Here is a 23,741-nt window from a genome sequence, read left to right as displayed (position 1 = left end):
GATGGCCCAAGCACGCAGAACTGGGAGGGTGAGGGAAGTGACCCTGACCAGTACTGACCCCATCATAATAGTGGAAATAAAGTTGCTGATACCAGGGGTGGAGGTCGAAGGGTTGCTGACACTCAATATCGTTTATCCTCCTTACTTGAGCGGAATAAGAGACTTGGTTTTAAACAAAGTAGAATTTCCGGTTTGTTGTTAAAGGTGTCCAATACTTGAGGAACTCCTTCTTCGTTTGGAAATCTTAGAGTGCGTGATGAGAGTTGTTGGAACACGTATAATTCCGGATTGCTAAAGACTTTGAAGAACTTTGTAAATAAACAGATTTGAGAGATAACCTAGCGCCAAGTGGAAGAAGAAGAAGAAACTAGGGACTTCCATTTTAGCGGATGGAGAAGGGCTAGGGTTGTCTATTGCTACAGAACTCAGAGACTGATTTTGCGGAGGGGATTATCAGCTTCCAGGTGTGGTCCGAAAGGGCTGAAGAAGTAAAGAAAAGAGCAGAACTACACTGTCTTGAGATCATGGAGGCTGGCAACCCGAACCGCAGGGCAAAATGCATAGTAGGCACACTTTTAGTGGTAGTGATTTCTCTTATAGTTTTAGTGGTTACTATATCATATGTAGTGGGACATGAAAATGAAGTAAAGGCAACAAAGGAAGCAAAAAGAGTATCAACACAGAAACCTACTACTGCTGGTCAAAGGGGGGGACAATACAGAGAGAGAGAAAGCTTTACTAGCAGCTGAGATTTGTAGATTACATGTTGATGAATCCCAGGGAAACTTTAAATCAAATGCTTATGCTAAATTGCTTTATGAATATATCGATGTTATGGAGGCTAAAAACTGTTATGTCTGCATGCAGTTGCCAGCCTCGGTAGATGAAGGCATCAGATATCATCATCTTCCATTGACTTATGGAATCACATGTAGTTTGTTGTTGAGCATATTTTATGGGCGTGATGGTTTCGAATACTATTTCTCAAACTTTGATTCCGTATTGCCAGTGGTGCCAAATTACAAGCACCTCAACAAGTGGGATTATTACAAGAGTGAAGACATGTTACAGAAATTTTTCCTTCCATGGAAAACTTTAGATACTTCACATGCCCGAAGAAATAACTTGACTTGTAAAGTGTCAGAAATTGAGAAAAAGTTTATAGGGCAGGTGGACGATCGGTACAGGAGACAGAAGATTTTGAAATCTTCAGGTCAATGGAAAACAGATTGGACCGAAGAAGAAAGATCGCACAAAAGAAAGGGTAGCAGTGGTCCAATAGCTTTAGATCGAGAGAAAAAGGGGAAACTGTGTATACATAGGGGTCAAACCTATTACGAAAATGTGTTTGTGGGAGAAGTAAGTTGTGAACATGCTTTCCAATTAGAGTACTATTCTAAAGATTTCTTGAGGGAAATGCAGGTGATCCCAAATGTATACTTTGTTTGTGGGAGGAATGCATACGTGAAACTACCGGATAATTGGTATGGATCATGTTATTTGGCAATTGTTTTTCCCAAAATATACCATGCTAAGGATTTAGAAACTAAAGAGGGAAGAACTCAAGCTAGGGGAAGAAGGGATGTGAGCACTGAGGAGATAGTTGGAGACGTTTTTGGTGCTACACTTCCTCTTTTGGGGGTAATACTAAATGACATCAAGATTAGAAGATTGGCAACAGTTGTAGATAGGTTGTCCGCCAGTACTGCTAGATCGTTAATGCTGGTGGAGGGAGAGATGCAATCGATAAGGGCAATGGTTCTTCAAAACCGACTTGCTCTAGACGTTCTGTTAGCCAAAGAGGGAGGAGTCTGTAAGGCTTTGAAGGTCCAGGAATGTTGCACTTACATTCCAGACAATTCAAAACCTCTAGAGAAATACATACGGAACATTACTGAAATTCATCATGAGATTGAGGATTTGACAAAGGTAAATGTGTGGGAGAAAGTAGGTCAAGGAATGGGTAAAGTTGGAGTTTGGTTTGCCAACCTAGGAAAGAGTTTCATTTGGTACATACTGAAACCTATCATCATAATAGTGATTTGTGTAATCACTTTGTGGGGATTGGTGCGGCTGTATCAATGGTATAGATCAAACAGGTTGAAGAGATCCATGCGAGAGCAGGATAGGAGATTGACTGCGATGCAGGATAATCAGTACAGGAGCCTGAGGGCACTAGAGATGATGAAACGAGGGGGTACTGCAACAACTTCAGTTTGAAAATTCACATCTTAGGGATGGTGTTGTGATTGTGATGACTACTAAAAGTCATCAAAGGGGGGATTGAGAGAGCGCAAATTAAGAAAAAATTTAGAAGTGCACCATATTTACAAGCAAGTTGCATTAGCTTAGTAAATCTTTTATTAGAGTGTAAAATATATAGAGTGGAAATATATAAGAGTGTTTAAATATGTAAGAATCCATATACCAGTGTGAAAAGTTAATATAGAATTGTGTAGTGATGTTAGAATGATGTTGAAATCCCATGTTATGTGGCTGTTGTAAGGGAAAATTTTATTCTGCTAAATGTAGAAATGTGTAGGCCACATGGCAGTTCACAGAGAATACAAGTAGCTGGTGCATTTCCACACAATATGGATCTTAATGTTATGGAAGTTCAAAGTGTTATTGATCTTAGAACTGAAAAATGTTTTATATAAATGTTACACTTAAACATTGTATGTTATAGTTAAGAATACTGTTGAAACGAAAGAAATTGAAATGTTTGCAGAGTGCAGAGGCCTGTTTCATGTAATTCTAGTAGGCCTGAATAGATAAAGTCATTTCGTTTGATCTGCATGTGCTCGTTGGAGAAAGGTCTTGTTAAGCACAAGACGCAGAGCCTGCTAGATAGTTTACGACTTAGAAGATATGGTGGAGGCCGGAATTTGGGGCCCACAGAAAAAGTGTCTGTTTGCAGGTGCGAGGGGGTTTAATCAGGAAAGTGATGAATGGGCTTTGTTCAGAGAAGCCTGGCACAGGCCTGGAGGAGTCTTCAGGAATTTCCTGGGGGGTACCGTCCAGCCGAGAGGAGCCTGGGAAGCAAGGTCAACGCTAACGATGGACCCAGAGGAGTACCAGCACGGAAATTGCCGCCAGAACAAACACCACGTGAGGGGCGTCTCTAAGGGCGTTTCTATAGGAAATGTGATTTTGTATTAGGGACAGCACCCTGGGGTGGAGTTAGAGCAGATGGTCTGAGGAGCCTAAGAGAGTGGATGGGTAGGCAGATAGGTTAACCGCAAGAGATCGATTTTGCAACGAAGACTGAGAGAAGTGTGTGATCTTCTTTGGAAGTCACCACGGCTGACACCTTTTTAGGTAAAGATCTTGTTAAGTAGGGATGTCACTTAGTCTAGTGTAGGGACAGTCTAATCTGAACTTTCCTTTCTGTAAATGATGCATAAGTTACAACTTGTGTCGATTCTTGCAACTTTAATGCTTTTTGAATTTGTTCTAGTGATATCATTCTGCCGACTAAGAGCATTTAGAGAATTCTTGTTTGTATTGATTCCCGTATATCTTTTGAATCTTATTCTGAGATGTTTGTATCTCCAGATAGCTTTGGCTTTATATTAAACTTTTAAAACTTAATTGGAGTAAGTGGTTCTTTAGAGTGGTGTAAATCCTTATTTGATTGACCTAGTAGTGGATTGCCTTTTACTCAATGACAGGTACCAACGATTTAGTCGACCTGAATTGGGATCTGGAATAATAACTATAGACCAGAAATCCCGCGTTAACACTGACTCGGTGTTTGGCAAGCCAACATTTGATAGCAATAGGCACAAGCTTCTGAGCAAATTCTTGGGTCCCTGCACTTATTATTTTTCAAAGGACAACTTCTGTGGTAGTCATGACTCCTGTTTCTGCCTGAAAATGCCTGTGAAGAGGTGTCACTAGACATGCTTTACAAATCAAAAAAAAAAATATATATATATATATATATCTATTGGAAGAATTTGCACAAAACCAACAATTTATCACGTTTACATAATATCAGCAATCTTTTTCAAACACCAAGTTTTCAGAAATTTCACAAGCCATTTTGATCTATCATAATAAAGTTATAACTATAGTCATTGTAAATGACAAAGCTAGTAATTTCGCTATTTTCAAAAAAAAAAAGTTTCATTTACAATACCAATAGCTCAAACTTTCCTAATGCGAGACCTATTGCATTGCAAATGCTTGTTTCTACTATGTTTCTCGATGTTATATAAGCATGTATTGCTGCTTTGGATGCATCCCAGACCATTTTTTCACTGTCAACGTTATTGTTAAGTTCGAAATAACTAGCTATCTCCTTTTCGATCTGTTGAACTCAAGATTCATCTTCTAGTTTCACTTTGTCAACAAACCATCTATGCCTAGGTCTATCAAGTTTAATCATAATAACATGCATCTCAATTAGCGAATAGCGCTGCACTCGGTGACTATTGTGACTTATCTTTTTTTGCGACAAGTTTATCAGCTCTAAGAGACTAAGGGAAGTCGCCTTGCGCTTCTCCACTTTCCAGGTCCTTCCCTTCTGCTTTTTTTAGCAGCTGCTCCGGAGTTTTATACCCCCTCTTCTGTCAAAGTTACTTCCTGTTAAGTAGGTGTGGTATTTGTACTATTCCTGTTTCGATTCTACGCTCTCATCTTAGGTTCCATAGCTTCTTCTCCTAGGTAACCCAGCATTTCTGGTTGTAAGAGAATCCCTGTTTCTGGACCTAGGGGCATATGTATCATCCGTTTTTTTAGTCCCAAATTCTGCGATTCGCAAAAAAGCAGTGTTTGCAACTGAAAACACTGAAAATGCGATGTATGATTAAAATCACATCGCAATATTAAGGAATCGCAAATATGCGCCATATGCGCACACATGTAAATTTCAGGGGTGCATCAGGGTGTCCTTATGACACCCTTGCACCCTTGAAATTATTCTCAATTATTCTCAATTTGCGATTCTCAAACTACGAATCGCAAATTAAGAATACCTTCCCATTCATTCCTATGGGCCTCCTGTTACCTCACCTCAAGTTGAATATGTGCCATGTATTGATATGGATTTATCCTCCACTAGAAGCTTAATTAACATATGAAGAAATATGTGCTAATGAATATCATTTTTGGATTCATTTGAACTACTTTGATGAATAATAAAAATTCATGAAGCTTTGAACACCACGTTCCCTACTTCAAATTTATCTACTTTTACGCACTTTTAGTGCCTTCAGAGTGCTCAGGGCAGCTCTTACTTGCTAATATGCCCCACGGTTTGGTGATATAGAATTGGTTTACAATTATTCTTCAATGGCATTGAGTTTTCAATGTTGGATACATGGTGCATTTTGGCTGATGCAGGAAAGTTTGCCATAGGCTTACCAGTATGTCAGTATTCATTTCAAAGTCTTCTGCTATCAATTATTTTATTTAGTTGTGATGAACTGAGGATCAGACTACGGGATTCATACACTTAGCACTTTTGCAGAATCTCAAGGCAGCTTATTCACGATCTGGACATGATTGTACTATGTTTATAAGTTATTTGGCTATACATACATTTTATAGTTGGTCATCCTGTACGCTTGCCCAGGTTTATCGTATAGTGAAGCCCTAATGTATCAGTTTCGCTGATTCTAAGTGTGTTAATTTTGGGGATTTTAAACGTCTTTTTATAAGTATGCTAGTCATCACCCGGTTCAGCCCCCGCAGAAGAATGCATCCACTGTGAAGCTGTGTCCTCAATGCAATATGGGAACGTTTGTGTCTGCTGCAGACGCAAACGTGTTTGTGCGCTCCACCTGACGCTCCGCTCCAGCCGACGGCAATCAGACGCCCCACATCGCGTCAACATGCAACGCCCACAACAATGGGAAATGCAACGCCCACTTGTATTGGGACGACGCCCACTCGTATTGGCACGGCTCGGCTCCATCCGACAGAAATTACACGCCCCACATCGCGTCAACGGCCAACGCCTACAACAATGGTAAATGCAATGCCCCCTCGTAGTCCCAGCAGGCAGCGCCCATCGCTCTATGCACATGCCCATGCACACGCCCAAATGGTAAATTCAACTCCCCCTCGTTTTGGGATGGCAGTCCCAGAATGCCACGTCCATCGCTCTATGCACACGCCCATGCACACGCCCATGGCTTTCCAGCAGAACGCCTCCGCCCACAACGGACTACTTTTCCCCCAACGTTCTTTCTTTGGACCACTGTTGCGGTAAATGTCACCCCCTCTCACTTAGTGCAGGGACATGCCGAGATGGCGTAACCATGCGCTTTATAAAAAAGAAAAAAAATGTATATTGTGGCCAGCTGTATAGCCTATGTCCATCTGATGCAACTGTCCTTTCCAATGCTGTATTGGGTGTTGTGATTGGTGCTGTGGTTCCTGAGATTACCTGCCTCACAGGTTTGGGCTCTCTCTTTATTATATTAGTATAGATGGCTTATATTTATAAACTGAAACAATAACATTTATCACAATGAAAGAACATGAAGCAATGCTGATTCAAGACTCCTAATATCTTTGACCTAAATTCTAACCGCAATTCTGCGTGAATGGATAGGCAAAGAAAATTGAGTAGTGAAAATGTAGTGAATTTTTATATTGTTTTCTATAATTTGCTTACAAGAATCTTTGAAATTATTTAACTTTACTCTGACAAATTTAACATTCTGGGAAACATTTGCCTCACAAATATGTAGGGGGAACACCTAGCAGTGTTCTTATTACGGTTAACACTACCTTTGATATTAAGGGAACCAAATTAATTATTACCTCAAAATTCAAACTGGCTGTCTTGTTTGAATTCACTTACATCAATTATGTGACTTAAAAAATCTTAATTATAAGTATACGTTTATTCCTGGCTACTGTCAAAATGTATTTCTTCCTTATAATCTGCTCTAGGTGTCATCGAACATCTAACTGGGAAGTACTCCATGGACGTGGGAAACGGCCTTTACAACTTGGCCTTAAGCATACATTCTGTTTACCAGCAAGTGAACCAGCACTTGCCTTACCCATGCATATGCCTTAACCACGCATATGCGTGGTTAAGGCATTCGGTTTCTAGCTGTCTGTGAGGATGGGCTGGGAGAGGAACCAGAAGGATTGCGGGAGAAAGAAGGACCAGGACGTGGCTTGGTAAGTTGGGCTGTGGCCGGGGGAAGGAGGGGGCAGGTTTTAAGGGTGGGGGCTGTTTTTAGGGCTCAGGGAGGGGGACTGGGGTCGGGGTCATTTTTAGGGCAAGGCCTGATTTTTACGCCTCAGAGCAGACGGTTAAGGGGCAGTTTTCAAGGCTGGAGCACACTTTTTAGAGTTCAGGGCAGGGGTACTGCGGTCGGGTATTTTTTGGGGGCTAGGGGACTGGGTTTTAGGGCTCAGGGTAGGGGGTCAAGGTAGTTAATAGGGCTGGGGCAGGTAGACTACATTTCCAGCTGGCCAGAATTTATGGCTCAGGGCAGGGGGTGGGGCCGTGGTGGGATCTTTACCACACATATACCTTTACCAATCATGCCTTTACAACAAATGTTTTTAAAGACAAGTGTGGTTAAGGCATGCGTGGTAAGTATGCTGTCATTGTAAAGACTGCATGGTTAAGGCATGTGTGGTTTAGGCATGCATGGTTGTGTCATATAATCAAAGAACATGCTTGATGCCATAGGAGGAAGGAGCAGCATCTACCACGGGAAGCCAGCTGCTGACTCCAATTTTGATGCCAGTGCTTGTTGGAGTTTGAGGCCGGAGGAGAGCCAAACAGTTTGGTGAGAACGCTGTGGAGTACAGAGGAGCCTGTATCAGCTTGCAAGTGCATGCAGCATTTGCTTGGCGATCATGCCTTCCAGGCTTGGACACTATGAGGCAGTGAGTGCCTGACGTTTGGGCCCATTTCTCGCTTTCTCACCATTTCTCCTACATCTCGTGCTACTCTTGCAGGTCATCTGACAAAAGGCTGCCATTTTATCCCAAAGGGAGCCACGTGCATTGGATAGTGATGTGGAGTAGGGGGAGGGGTTTAATTACCCAGCCTACACCTGACAGGGGTCTGCAGTAATTGATATTCTTAGGGGGGTTGCTAATTTATGAAAAATGTGGCAGACCTCAGAAATGTTCTTTTTTCATTGGTCTACCCAAGCGTCTCGGTAGTGGAGCTGAGCACGTGATTTTTTGCACTTTGTCAACTCAACACAAGTGGCTTTAATGTGGAATTGATGAAAAAGTTTGAAGAATAATGTGTGTAGTGGGTGTCAACTGTTTGTTGGGTTCCTTTGGGTTGCATTCCCCCATTCAATTTTGTAAGTTAACCCCTCTCATGCTCGTGACAGAACCGTTCCGTCACGAGCCTCGGGTGGGCTGTGCTGGTGACGGAACGGTTCCGTCACGGCCCGCTCGCCGCGCCTGGGCGGTGTGAATTCCCCGCCTGCGCTGACATTCTAATGGGCGGGCGGGTCCGTGACGGAACCGTTCCGTCACAAGCACAGCTCACCTTAGGGCCGTGACGGAGCGGTTCTGTCACGAGCACGGGACCGCCGCGCGTCCCCCCCCCCTTAGCGCTGCGGCGGAATAGCCGCCGCAGCGAAGGGGTTAAACCTACAAGAACTTCACACTACAACCATGGGTGGAGAACAGACCTGCATCTCTGTTGAACAGTACAAAAACAAGGGCCATAGGTGTTAAGGGAGCAGATCGGGAGAGTAAGGTGCTGATATTCACCATCTAGTCTCCCATGATATGTTGCATACAATTATAATCTGTCATTACTATCTACATGGCTGAGGTACATTGTTGTTACCAAATATTTTGATTTTCCAGACTCACTGATGATTGTACCACCCGAAAAGGTGGTTTTGGCACAGGGGGAGAAACAAATAGAGCAAGGCTTCGTTGGTTAGTTTTGCTGATATTGAGAATTCAACAAATATATACCTTTTAGTTGAATCTAATTTGATTTCCTTCAGGTCATCAGGCCATGATCAGACGCCAGTTTTAGTGGAAGACGTTCAATCTCGTAACTCCAATTCATTTCTGGAATTTATTAGAAACAAACTGCGATGATAGATCAACATTTATCCTCAGATCCTTACTTTAGTATACGGTTTGCCTTCCTTTAGTGGTAATTGCTAGAATTCCATTTACACTACCTCACTCATCACCAGTCCCAGATAATGTTGAGGAATCTGTACTTCCAAATTATTCGCAGCCTTTACCTAGCCTTTAAGCTTGATTAAGGTTGGTGGAACCTCTGTGCAATCAACGTTTAACATGCTCTCACTTATGTAAACTACATTCCAGCGGACGTTGACGGCTGTAATGTTGTCAAATATTCTGCATGCAAAACAAATAGCCCTTCTTGAAAGCATAGGATCCAGTCTTGATTTGACATGAAAAATGGGTCGAGAGAGTCAATGCCCAGCAGTATAGAAGTTAAGGTGGGTAACCTACCTGCCGAGCAAACTAAAAATGATAGTGTTTTCATTTCATGCTTCCCTGCCCTTGTTTACACATCAGCGGACAGATACTGGAGAAGAAAAATGTTGGCAGAGTAAAATCTTTCCTATTGCAGAAAAAAAGGTCAACCAAAGGTCACAACACTGACTAAACAGACTGTTATGTGATCAGGTGAAGGCCCTGGCTTGAGCCAACTGGTGAAAGGTGTATTTATTGAATACTGAATTATATGAAAAATCAGTTCTTGAGGGGAGTAAAAGAATAAAATCAAAGTCTTGGACCAATCCCAGTAAAAGGGTGTTCTCCTTTCTATATTCCTTCTCCTCTAAAAATTCCTATGCTCATTGAGAAAAAAAAATGTATGAAATTAAAGCAGAATCATTCAAGGTTATGTTCTATGGAAAAAGAACCAAAGCAGCCCATCAGCCCGTACTGTGAGATGTGAGGAGTGCTGATATCCTTTTGTTTAAATCTCCCTCAAGAAGTACAATAGAAAATCTGAAATTCACACAATAAACTATTCAAAACTCTTATCCTCCTTCCACATTATTTCATCATTGAATGATATAACTATACCTCACCCTTTCTCCATGCACTGGTTATACCTTTGAATATTATTTAACTTATAGAATGTGAAATGATATCAGTTATAATAAGACTTATCAACCGAAATTACATAAGTGCATGGGACAATGGTGAGTTATAGTTAATGTAATTTGGCGATTGAAGCAAGAAGAAAGCGTATGGAAGTGTGGAGAGTGTAGTAAATTAAAGGTTGTGTGTGAATTATAAATGTAACTTCTAACTAGTGGTGTGTGAATTAGAAATTTAAGTTATACATATAAGTTTATAATTTCTCCTGGTTGTGTAGTTTAAGTTGGGTTTGTATATTTTCCTAACTACAACTTTGCTTTAACCTTTATTATTTTGATTACTTTCAAATGGTTTTCATTTTTTTTTTTAAATGTCTTTCAAATCGCAGTGTTAAGTGTCATTTAACTGAATGTTGTTTGAGTGTAGTGTTGTAGAGTATAATAAAGGACATTGTACTACAGTGTGTTGTCATAGAAAGTAGTGTTGTAGAGTGGAATACAGTGGAGCTGAGTAGAGTAGAGTAAAGTGGCGTTGCATACAGTGGAGTAAGGTGTTATATAGTGGAATGGCCTGATGTGTTGTATAGTGGAATTGGGTGTAGTGGTGGATTGTACAGTCAACTGGCATGTCATACAGTACAGATGAGTGTCGTACCGTGGAGTGTCATCAACTGTAGTGTCGTGGAGTTAGGTGTCATGTACTGTTTTGGAGTGGAGTGTCCGCAAGTGGCATAGAGTTGAGTAGAATGTTCTAGAATGGTATAGAGTGGAGTACAGTGTTGCACAGTGTAGTGTAGGGGCATACAGTGTAGCACGGTGTCATAAAGTGGCACAAGTGTAGGAGAGTGTTGTAGAGTGCAGTTTTATGGAGTACAGTAGAGTGCGGTAGAGTGAAGGGGCATACAAAGGCGTACATTGGGCTAAACTGTTATACAGTGTAGTAAAGTGGAGAGGCGTAGCATAGCATAGAGTGGACTAACATGTCATATAGTGGAGTGGTGTCATGTATAGTACAGTAGCATGGAGTGTAATAAATTGCAGGGGTGTAGCATGCAGAGGAGCAAAGTGTTATAGAGTGCCCTATTTTTTATTTTGCCCTTATTCATATCACCCTTCTCATTTCAGGAATACCTCTCCTTTACTCGTAAGCCACAAAAAACCTCTATGTCAGAAATTTCTAGGAAAGCTGGCTTCAACACAGTTTGGCCCATCTCCTTATGGAAAAGCCGATTTCTAGCAAGTGAAAAATGTATATTTTCCATTGTCCTCCACATGCAATTTCTTAGCAGGCTGATACTCCCTGTGAGCCTCCTGCACCACCATGGTGAAGTCCGGGTAAAAGGCAAGCGTATTCCCTTCATGGACGATGATACCCTTCTCTCTCGCCAAGCGGAGCACTGCATCCCGGTTTCTACTGTTTAAAAGGCAAGCAATTATAGGGCAAGGAGGGCACCAGAAGGGAAATGTGCAGCCAAGGAACGATGAGCCAGCTCCACAGTGAGAACCTGGGACAACTGCTCTGCTCCGAAGATGTCTTGCAAGAGTTTCTCAACAAAGGTCTCAAAGCGGCCTGTGTTCATAGATTCTGGCAGACCAGAAATGCGCACATTGTTACGTCACGATCTGGCTTTCTAAATCTTCATTACGGGCCTCTATGACAGCCAGGACTTTCTCCATTAAGGCCGCCTAGCTCGTGACTTGCTGCAATCCATCCTCGGTGTCTGAAATGCGAGTCTTCGCCTCCCCCAACCGCAGAGCATGCTTGTCTAGTTTAGACGGTACAAAAGGGGGGGGGGTGCTGGACCGAGCATCTGAATCAATCAAACACTCACCCCCAGTCAACAAATCTGGGTTTAATCCATCACCGTTCTTTAGCCCACTCTGCCACCCCAGTTCAGACATGGCCATATGCAAATCAGTCTGACCCTGTGCCTCATGGGAACAGTCCAGCTCGAACTGCCAAGCCATGCCTTCCCTGGACCGGAAACAAGCTTCCTAGGACCGGTTTCTGGCATTACAGCCGTCTTCAGCCAGGCTTGCTTGAATCCAGTGGCAAAGTGAGCAAGCGACTCACGTCTGAGCATACCCTGCCAACTTATGGCGAACAAAGCGGTACAAAAGGGGGGTGGCGCTGGACGGAGCATCTGAATCAATCAAACACTCACACCCAGTCAACAGATCTGTGTTTAATCCATCACCGTTCTTTAGCCCACTCTGCCACCCCAGTTCAGACATGGCCATATGAAAATCAGTCTGACCCTGTGCCTCATTGGAACAGTCCAGCCCGAACTGCCAAGCCATGCCTTCCCTGGACCGGAAAAAAGCTTCCTAGGACTGGTTTCTGGAAACAAGCTTCCTAGGACCGGTTTCTGGCATCTGAATCAATCAAACACTCACACCCAGTCAACAGATCTGGGTTTAATCCATCACCGTTCTTTAGCCCACTCTGCCACCCCAGTTCAGACATGGCCATGTGCAAATTAGTCTGACCCTGTGTCTCATGGGAACAGTCCAGCCCGAACTGCCAAGCCATGCCTTCCCTGGACCGGAAACAAGCTTCCTAGACCGGTTTCTGGCATTACAGCTGTCTTCAGCCAGGCTTGCTTGAATCCAGTGGCAAGGTGAGCAAGGGACTCACGTCTGAGCATACCCTGCCAACTTATGGGGAACAAAGTGGTACAAAAGGGGGTGGTGATGGACGGAGCATCTGAACCAATCAAACACACACACCCAGTCAACAGATCTGGGTTTAATCAATCAACGTTCTTTAGCCCACTCTGCCACCCCAGTTCAGACATAGCCATATGCAAATCAGTCTGACCCTTTGCCTCATGGGAACATTTCTGCCCGAACTGCCAAGCTATCCCTTCCCTTCATTGGAAACAAGCTTCCGAGGACCGGTTTCTGGCCTTTCAGCCGTCTTCAGCTCGGCTTGCTTGAATCCAGTCGCAAAGTGAGCAAGGGACTTACGTCTGAACATACCCTGCCAACTTATGGTGGTCAAAGTGGTACAAAAGGGGGTGGTGATGGACGGAGCATATGGCCATGTCTGATCTGGGGTGGCAGAGTGGGCTAAAGAACGGTGATGGATTAAACCCAGATCTGTTGACTGGGTGTGATTGTTTGATTGGTTCAGATGCTCCATCCATCACCACCCCCTATTGTACCACTTCTGTCTAGTTTAGACGACATGTGGTCCATGCGAAGATTAAGGTGATCAATTTTGCCATCGATGGAATGCAAGCTGGCCTGTACAGCTAGACGGGTTTTATCTATATTAGTAAGGTGGTCATTTTGTGGGTCAATCTCAGAGTCTGAGACTGCATGCTGAGTAGCTCTGCCGGTTTTCCGGGGCTAAAAAGTGAGGCGCGGTTGGCCACGTTCGCTTTTGCCCATGTCAGTGGCACAGTCCAGAGTGATCCCGTGCTCAGGTGAAACATTACAATACAGGTCCCTCAGTGCCGCAATCTGAACACAACCCACCTGTGAGCAAAAATGGATTGTGTGTCTTCAATGAGGATCACCACGGAAATACCAGCCAAGCCAACCCAGCCAGAGTGCGACCAGGGCACAGATTGCAAGAACGGCAACACAATGCAGGGCTCACTCCATACGTCGGCCCATTAGTCAGTGTAAATCACCCAGTGTGCCTAGAAGGCATGGTCCATCACCCTTGATTCTGTAAGGCTAGGATATTGTCGCACCTAGTCAGAGAAGGATCGCCAGAATGCAGAAATCTAGGTAGGTAGGTCGCCAGTGAGGCATTCACTTTTGAATAAGCCAGGACGAAGGTGAAGAGCAGGCCCAGATTCACACAAGAAGGCACACAACAATAGAGGATGCCTCAAGAGCTCTCCCAGGGCACAGGGGTGGCAGGAGCAGGCTGGTATCCTCATCGCCCCCCCCCACAGTGGGAGTCACAAGATTAGGTTTGTGCCCCAGCCACATACCGCCTCCAGGCACGAAATACGGGAACAACAGCAATTAAGTGTTAGCAGGAAGGTGGGGGGCTCACCATCAGGGAATGTTCCAGCTGCAGTGGAGAAGCAAGGGTCTCATCTTCAAGAAGGCTCGCTGGATGATGCTCTGTAGAGAGACCCCCTCTGTTGTTAAGGAGGCCGGCGCCCCAAGGATACAGCTGGCCAGGCAGTCTACTGGGGAACAGCAGTCTCGTAGGCCGCTGGAATCGTAGCCCAATCTCCAGTGACCAAGCAATCAGGCCCTTCCAGCTCGCTAGTGTGCCGCAATGCCAGAGAATGCGACCCGGTCCCCTAGGTGAGTACGGCACCCACATGCCGCACAGACGGAGACTCGGCGGCAGCATGGTCTCCCAATCACCACTGCGAGTAATCGGAGGGCAGCCATCAGCCCCCTAGGTCGCGCTGCACTGTCCACCAAACACCAGGCCCGGGGAGCCAAGCTCACCCCGGCACTTGCAGCCCGCCACCAGAGCAAGCCGCGGCCTACCTTACTCTCTCGATCCGAGCCCGTCCCAAGCCGCCACATTGTCCAGGGAGGGCCCAGAGCCCGTCAGCCTGTAGTCCTCGTAACAGCGAAGTTCTGGCCCACAACGTCCGACCAGGGCAGTCTGTAGTTCCTGCAGGTAGCGTAATTGTCAGTTTCAGCAGGGTGCGGGCAGGATGACGAGGATGAATATCGGATTAATATATCGGCCGGCGAAGCAGCTCAAAAGAGCGCCCATTTTGCTTTGCGCCCTCTAGCTCCCCCATTGAAAATTGTAAAAATGTAAAAGTTAAGAATATATATGAAGGAGTTTGGAATTTGAAGCTAAATATTAAGTTGGTTTACTCAGATTGGATAATAGGATTTATGCAATTGCATCAAACAGAATGTAGTATGGACAAAAAGTGGCGTGAGTTGAAATTAGAGAAGCTCAAACCCTTCCATTAAATTGAAATTGTTGATTTTTTTAGATTTATGAATGATCTAAAATATTTCATCATTTGTGTATTGGTGCTTTTGTTTGATGAATGCCTGTTTGTTCATTCTTTTACATTGTTGTGAGATTCAAATTGCATAAGCTGAAGTTCCCAGGTTACAGTAATGCATCAGATTCCAGTAATGCATCCCTAAATTCCAATAATGATTCATTAGAGGTCCCCTGATTCCAGTAATAATTGAGTTGGATTCTACAGAAGTCAAAAGGTTAAGAACCACAACCCTAAGGTAAGTTTGAGTCTGTCTATATTTTATTTCTCATTATTACTTACAAAATATGGAGATTTAGGGGCATATTTGTCATAGTCACCCTTGCACCACGCAAGGGGGCACAAGTGCGACACAACACCAAAGTCAGATTTATTAAGTCACACAAGACCACCTTGCTTGGCCCTGCATGGCTTAATAAATCCAGTAGCGGCTGCTATGGAGCAGTAGTGGTGGGGGGGAGTTAAAAGAAAATTCACTTATCTACCTGCGACCGCCTATCCTCCATCCTCTTCATTTGACAAAGGAAGCACACAGGCTTCCGGACTCCCTTAAGCCTATCACAATGCTGCTGTTATCCGCATGACAGCAGCATCGTGATTGGTCTGAGCTGTCTGGTTCGGTGCTAAGACATGTAATGGGAGCCTGTGCATGTTCTCCACCGGGACTGTGCTATACCGGCCGGCCAAATCGTCATGCCCCTTCCTGCACAAAAACAATCCTGCTTATAACGCAGGCACCTTTGCACCATGGTGCAAGGGTGCCTGTGTTGGTGCTAGACAGCCAAAAGTGCGCCAGCTCAAGGAAAGGACAGGAATGCGGCGTATGATGTTAAATCCAATACATTCGGCCCTTTCCTTTTAACGCAGGGCAGCAACGCAAGGTGGCTTGCTGTGTTAAGCTCAATGAATGTATGAAAAATGTGCCCCATACACCTTATCATTCTGCAGGTGTTATCATACTTTTTGCCAGAGTCTCAAACAGTGCACTGAGTCCGTATATATAAAACAAAGGATGCTAACATCCGTTGTGTGTGTGGTAAAAGACAGGGTCAGAATTCATGTGTAATGTTTGCGTTGTGGTATGGGATAAAAGACACAGGGTAAATATTTCTCCACATTGTTTACGTTTTCCAACTGTACACCGGACGATACATTGCTGTAGCAATCACTCACTATAATGTACGGAATCTACACACATTCTCTTCTAAGTATTCATCACAAGGTGTTTTGTCTTAGTGTTTACAATGCAGGGAATTTAATGTCATTCTGTTATTGCCAATGCCAAAACACACATTTTGTGAGCACTCTAAGTACCAAGCATTGTTCACTTTCTTATTTTCTATTACTTTCACATTCCATCCTCTCATTCTGTTCTCCTATTGCATTATGGGCATTGTAGTTTGAGTTGTGTTCATTTGCTACATCTTAGTTGCGTGCATTCTTTTGCTTGATAGACCTAACTTCTCAAGACAACTTGCATTGCTTCATTACAGTTATTCATGTGGTAATTCATGGCCTATACTTTAAAGTTCAATGTATCTCTTTACTGTCTTTGCAATTATTCCACAATATTTATTTTGGACATTTTGTCATTAGACTATCTGCCTTGGAAATATACTTTTCACATATTTAAATTTCCAGGTGTAGGAATATACTTTGCTACTATATCAAGGAGATCCATGTGTTAAGCAGTCAGAAGTGCTTCTTTAAATGTTAAAGTGCAGGGAAATGAGGCCAGTGTTTGCTGCAGTGTGTCAGGTGAATGCCCTTTTATGTATCTAAATCATTAGAAATGTTCTTTCTTGTGGATGCCCATTGTGAGTAAAAGCATGCAGATATGATACAGAAGTCAGGGTTGGCTGCTTCCTTCATGCCCACTAGACAGGACAGATTGCCTCTCTCAGGTTTTATATGGTAGGACTTTGTTTTCAGGATACACAAAAAAGAGCTCCACATACTGCAAAGGTTCAACTTGCGTATGCATATCACTCACAGTTTTGTACTTGTGACGGTTCACAGTAACAGACAGCAGCAGACTTCTGGACATGCATGGTCAGGAGGACACTCAGCAGAAAGTACTTCAGCATCTTCAATTTTGGGACCTACTGAGAACAAAGCTGTGTTAGTGCAGAGAATCGAAATACATCGTGGATTGAAGTCTGCGGCCATGCTATTTAGGTACTGATAACCATCATAGAATATTTCGGAGTCATGAAGATGCATGAAACAGCGTTTAAGACACAGGACCAAAAACAAAAACAAGTGCAAAAGTACACGTGTAGATTTAAATCTCCTTTTAAACGTACAAAGTGACAAATGTTGTGCAAGACTATATCTTGAAAGTTGTGCAGGTCGCAGATTTCAAGACAAAATTCACAAAAGTCAAGAAAGTTTTAAAGGCAATTTACCAATACTGAATTGTATGCACATACTAATTTCACATTTGGAAAAGCCATCATCATTCTGTAACAGCAGTTGCTATTGCTTGAGTTCTTTTCTCCCTTGGGAAAGGATCACCCCCACCCTGCCCTCCCACCCCCACCTTCCCCGCAGAAAAAAACGTGTTTGCTATTCCAAACTAAGGGGCCGATTAGGATGGTGGTGAATCCGCATCCTCCGGGCCGGCGGAAGCCACCGCCAGCCTGGAGGATGCAGATTCACCGCCGCGGCCACAGAAAACACCCACTGCCAGATTAGGATGGCGGTGGGATTGCGGTGGGACCAGCGGCGGACGGCAGGTCCGTTCGCCGCTGATCCATGGGGTGTGGAGGGCTATTTGGTGGCGGTGTCTGCAAGACACCGTCAGCCAAATTACGATGTGCATTAAAATATGCTTTTTCACGGCGGCTTTTCCGCCGTGGAAAAGCATGTGGTCTTTGGTGTTTGGGGGCCCGTTGCGGGCCCCCAGGGTGTCGGTGGGTGGGGGGTGCACATGGGGGGTACCTATGGTACCCCCCAGCATTTACGTGCACAAAGCAGCAGGCACCACACGGTGCCTGCCGCTTTGTGCATGTAAATGTAAAACGTGCATTTTTAACCTTGCGGCGGGTGCTGCTTCAAGCAGCACTCGCCGCAAGGTTAAAGATACAGGATGTGACCGCCAGGGTGGTGGTCACATCCTAATTGCACCGGAGGGACCGCCGCTGCCCCTGCGGACGGTCCCTCCACCTCGGGGGTGGCGAATAGGCCTCTAAGTTTCAGGGTTTTCTGTTCCGCTTCCGGTCCACAAAAGGATTTTATTCCAGTTTTGGGAAGAAACAAACCTCAGGCCATTTTCAGGGTGTGAAAAGGTCAGAGAGTAGTTTGTCAATACTCACAAACTTTCATGTTTATTGGCAGTGCTAGCTTTATCAGTGGTGACGCCCGGTGCAGCAATCTTTGTTGACAACCCCTTTGTCATCTGCTTTCCCATGGCATCCTTTACTACCACCAACCAACAGTGCCCCTCACCTCTCCACAGCAATTCACATATGTATTTTCTTTTCTTTTCATAGGACTACTCATCCCAGTGTATGGTGTCAGAGCCCTTCACATCTTGCACACTTATTACACAGAGACAATAAATCATACAAGTTTGTTAATCAAAGTATAGGAAATGTTAGATTTGACAAGGAGAGTTACAAGCTTTAGGAGTCGACATACATACTGGTAGGCATTGTATTTTAAGAGTGCTTGGTCTGGAGAAACACAAACCAAGGATTTAAAATGGATAACAGTAGTTGGACTGTCTACACTCATAGGAAATAGGAAGTACACATTTCTGTCAAGACAAGGTTCTAAGGGCTAGATGTAGGTAAATCAGATTTACTGATTCATAAATACCGAATTTTACCGATTCGTTATTCAAGAATTGGTAACTCTGATGTAGGTAATTATTCGGTAACAAATACCGAATCGGTATGATTCGGTATTTACCGATTCGGTAATTACCGAATCTGTATTTGCCATTGATTCCTATGGGCCTTGAAGCCCATAGGAATCAATGGCAAATACCGATTTGGTAATTACCGAATCTGTAAAAATACCGAATTGCCAAGGGGGACAGGGTGTCACTTTGCCACTCTGTTGCACCCCTGTTTCTGGCTTGTGTGCCATGTGACACACATACATGCCCTTAGTGGATTTCTGTGTGCCACATGCCACAGGTGTACATGCACAGATGTGCATGTACACAGGAATTCGTTATTTACCATGCAATAGTATTACATGGTAAATAACCAATTCTTACGGGCCTGTGGCACTGTTTACTGTGCCACCTACATATTGATTTACAGAATAGGTATATTTACCGATTCGGTATTTTACCGATTCTGTAAATTTACCGAATCAGTAAATTTACCGATTCTGTAAATCAAAGGCCCCCTACATTACAAAACCCAAATACCGGTCGGTAACAGCCAAAATCAGCCGTTACCGACCGGTATTTGGTCTCCTACATCTGGCCCTAAATGTATGCCTTACCGTTTGCATGCAGCTCTTTAATGCTGGTGCTATATTAGATTGTAACTTATGAACTGCAAGTAACAAAAGCACCTCTGTGAGAAAAGAAGTAACAAAATGAGTTTTCTATACGAAATATTAATCTGTAGTCTGCATGTTATATCTGGTGCTTTGCAGCAGGCACATGAACCCTCTTTGCTACTTTAAGATGACTCAAAAATGTTACTAGACAAAGCACAGATCTCTCAAACTAGTACATTAACCACTAGAATTATCTAGATGTTGTTATTCCTTGAAAATTGTTGAACACACAATGATCTTTGCGGGCTGCTTTTGTCCTGCCTATCAAGCCTAGCCTGTCTAATCAGTCCTCCACCCTCCCCGTCTCCCTCCAACACAAATGGGTACTAACCCTACCCCTTTCCCCCACCAGGGTGCGTATTATTAACAACAAGCGATATATATATCGCTAAACGCACCTAGCGCGTTTCTCATTATCGCTGTATATCACCGGATCACATCGCCATGTTAGCGGCGTATTTGCAACGATTTGCCAACTGGTGATGTGGAATCCAGCGATATACGACGATTTCCATCAATAAAGCATGAAACCAGCGATGTGAGAACTGCACAGACGAAAATGTTGTAAATAGGGAGAAGTGGATGTAACCTTATAATCCACCTGCCATTATGCACATGGCTAAATCGAGAATTATGCAGACGTTATTTTTCGGCGATATCCGCGGTTAGCGCAGATTTTTTCATCGCTACACGTGTTGTGGGACGGCTTATAAATTGCTCGATGTGAGGTCAACGATTATTTTCATGTTGTCTCCTGAAGGTAAGCCCACTTTGCATCTCATTAGCGATGCAATGCGAGGCGTTTGAAAAATGGCTGCTAACATGCGCTAATGCATGTTAGCTCTGCATTGTTAATATGATTTTTGCTGCTTTTTTGGCTTTTCAAGCCAAAAAAGCGGCAGAATAGCCCTTGATAATACGCTCCTAGGTTTGGCACTTGGTGCAGAAGCACCTCCCTAAAGCCCATACTGTCTATGGCCTTAAAAAGCTACCTACACCTTTTATATCCTATTTTCTTTTCACCAATTATGTGGCAGTTACACGTTCATAATCGTACAGACCTGAGGCATAAAATTACACAGGCATAAATTGATTTTAACCTGCTAAGTATCATTTTCTAAATTCCAAACAGGTGTAAATCTGGCCGTTTTCCTCTATAAACATCAGTGGCATTGATAGGTTGCCATGGGCCCTAGTGCAAGCAAAGTAGCTAGGCTCCCTCACTATGTTGACATCTCAGTCTTTCAGCTGTTACAAACAGTCTTCAACCTCCTTCGACATAGCCTTTATCTGCAATATCAAAACTCAGTACCATTCTCATAGACACTATTCTTTTTCCTCTCCCTGCAATGCATTTCTACAAGCCAAAGTCAAACCCTAAACAAATGACCAAAGCCAATAGGTTAGGCCTCACATAGACACACCCATACGCTCCCACAGGCTCTACACACAAACAGAAACTTCTTTCAACTTGTAGACCACTTACCCTAAATTACTAAATATAATGATAATACTGCATTGACACAGGAACATCCGTCACTCTGCTCTCACAAAACATGGTGGCTATCCTGCACTCACACAAGCACAATGCTCACACACAGATACACCAATCACCAGGAAGGAGCAGAGTTAGGGCAGGTGGGTGGTAGCACAAGAGGCACAGGTATCTGTTGTATCAGTCAACTAGTGCAATTCAAAGCGCTTGAAGTAAGCTATACTGAAGAGTGAATTTCCAATTAGGCTATTTAATCTCCCTTCAGCCACTCTTGAACCAGAACTCCAGGTGATGCAAGTTCGATCTTTGTGGCTTTTACTGCATTGGCATAAATAAACATCCCACTTGCCACCTGAAAATGAAGGTTGTAGTTATCTTTGTAGAGCAAACACATACTAAAATAAAGAAAGAAAAACAAAAGAATAAACATGTCAACTAAAAGTGGAGGGTATGTGCTTCAATACAAAAAATTAAAACATAAAGCTTCACACTGGTCTGTCATTTGGAAAAAGTAAAAACGTTGTGTATGAAGAATACCCTTTCAAGATGCTTGTAGCAGAGATACCTGTTGGCCGGCATAAGAAAGTTGTTGTCCAGTAACAATGACAGCTGAAATGCTGGTACTCTCATTACTCAATTAGCAGTAGTCTGCAGCTGTAGGTGCACTGTAAGGGATTGAACTAAAGAAAATATCTCCAAAGGTCGTATTACTTTGGATGCAGAGTAACACAGAGTGGTAGGCAGAATAATGTTACTCAGACTACCTGACATACTAAAGACCAGTGATTGTCTACTAAGCTAATCAATGGCAGCAAAGCCAATGGCTGTAGAGGACTGATCCACTGCCCAATTGCATGTATGCTGTTGTATGCCTTAGTGAAAAGCTGGACCAATATGTGCCAAGTAAGCTTATGTATTATTTTTGAGAAAACATGAGGCTGACAAGAAAGCCAAAACAGTCTTTTGGTCTAACCTAAAACACAATGAAATTGTGAACAGTGACCATGAGTGCATTGGGTTCCTGGCTCACAAATATAAGACATACAGCACTGGTCTAGAGCATCAGAGTCTTCTCTGAAAGACATGGAACAAGCGTGGAATCACAGGATCAGCGCAAGATTCCTTCAGAAACATGGAACAAGTGTGGTAGTGCGTGCCCCTGTAAGCTAACTTCAAAGACGTGAAACAAGTGTGGTGCTGCAAGGCCAGTTTGTGCAAGCTTCCTTCTAGCACATGGATCAAGTATGGCAAAGCAGGGCCGGTGCAAGTTTCATTCAAAGACATGTAACAAGAGTGGCACTGCAGGGCCAGTGCAACCTTTATACAAAGACGTGGAACAGGTGTGGAATTTTGAGGCCTCAAGTGTAGTATGGCAGGATCAGCAAGTGCAAGCTTCCTTTAAGGACATTGAACAAGTGTGGCACTGGACAATACTATTTTACCATTTTCTTTGATAAACAAAATAAGCAGTATTTCAAATTTGGTACAAGTGTAATGAACACTACTGGGGTGTATGAGTGCAGGATTTACTCACATAGCAAGACTTCCACACAAAAAACAGGTACAGCGTCGGACAAGAATATACACTTCCCTTACAACCACACCTATAGAACACATACAGTTCGGTGGCCAGAAGCAATGCAAGCTTCCGTCGCATACACATAACATCATAACATGGAAAACAACTGAAGCTGTAATCCAAGTCTCTGAGTAGGCACACACACACAATGTACACCCTTTGGCAGTAGTGCAAGTTCCCCTATCAAACAGCACAGGAAATAGATGGTCAGCAGCAGTGCAAGCTAAAACATCCTCACATGCAGAAGAGGTATAACACTGGCTGCAGCATCTAGGCTTATTTCAGGCACAGAATTCCCACAGTAAAGTACAGAGTCATGTTAGCCACTGCAGGCTTGATTATGCCAGGAACTGGTAAGCTCAAGCTCCTCTTGAGCCCTCGAGCCCAAAATGAGCCTATCTTTCATGTGGCATCTGTTTGCTACCCACGCTGTAACCTCATGCATGAAGAATGAAAGGCAAAGAATTAAACTTTGATGCCCAACAGGAGCAATAAAGGTATACCAATCTTGTGGCTGAATTATGCAATGTGAAACCAAAAAAACTTGGGATGAATCCCAGCTTCATCACTTGACCAAACTGTATGATTCAAAGCAATTATTTTATTTTATCGTGCCTCCTACTTGTTTCATTATTGCATACGAGAAGCCTTCGAAGTAAGCAATAATGAGTAATGAGTAATGTAGAATAATGTAAAATAATCTTTCTGATTTAATGGACTATAATATTGCTCCCTTTAAAATAAGAATATTTAGCTCACATAAAGGATGGACATGACAACTGACTTGCTTCTTACTTTGGTAATGGTATTGTTGTTTGGGTGGAGGGTCCGACATCAAATGGTTCTAAGTTCATGTTTACCAGCTATCACTTTGATTAAATGCCGCTCAGTGCAGTGATATAATCAGATACACTACGGTGAAATGTTAGTTTAAAGAAATTTACTTTTTTTAATTTTAAAGGTAATTATTTTTTTTTATATAAAGTTTGTTGCATGATTTTGATTCAAATTTTTTCCATGTCTCAGCTCGTGACAGCTCAGCCAAAACGTGCTCTTGGAGCAGACAGACCCTTAAGTTGGCTTGCCTGGTTAATTTGTTTGCTCGCCCTCCTGTACTACAATACTGTGTATAACAGTTACTTGAGTTCGGCCTC

At 43.4% G+C, this 23,741-nt stretch overlaps 1 protein-coding gene across 2 annotated transcripts in view; it reads right to left on the bottom strand.

Moving 5' to 3' along the window:
- The window catches only part of LOC144766742 (uncharacterized), a 290,955-nt gene that overhangs the window by 250,177 nt on the left and 17,037 nt on the right, over nucleotides 1-23,741 (bottom strand). Inside the window, exon 2 of one of the 2 annotated variants that reach the window (XM_078650490.1) lies at nucleotides 16,986-17,094. In XM_078650490.1, coding sequence (XP_078506616.1) covers nucleotides 16,986-17,079 — 94 coding nt within the window. In that variant the 5' untranslated portion in view covers nucleotides 17,080-17,094. Of the gene's footprint in view, nucleotides 1-16,985; nucleotides 17,098-23,741 lie in introns of both variants that reach the window. The other variant, XM_078650491.1, reaches the window with a different exon arrangement.

Source organism: Lissotriton helveticus, chromosome 7 (assembly GCF_964261635.1).
Source record: "Lissotriton helveticus chromosome 7, aLisHel1.1, whole genome shotgun sequence".
In the NCBI taxonomy this organism is placed as follows: domain Eukaryota; kingdom Metazoa; phylum Chordata; class Amphibia; order Caudata; family Salamandridae; genus Lissotriton; species Lissotriton helveticus.
This window is presented reverse-complemented; position numbering and strand designations above follow the sequence as displayed.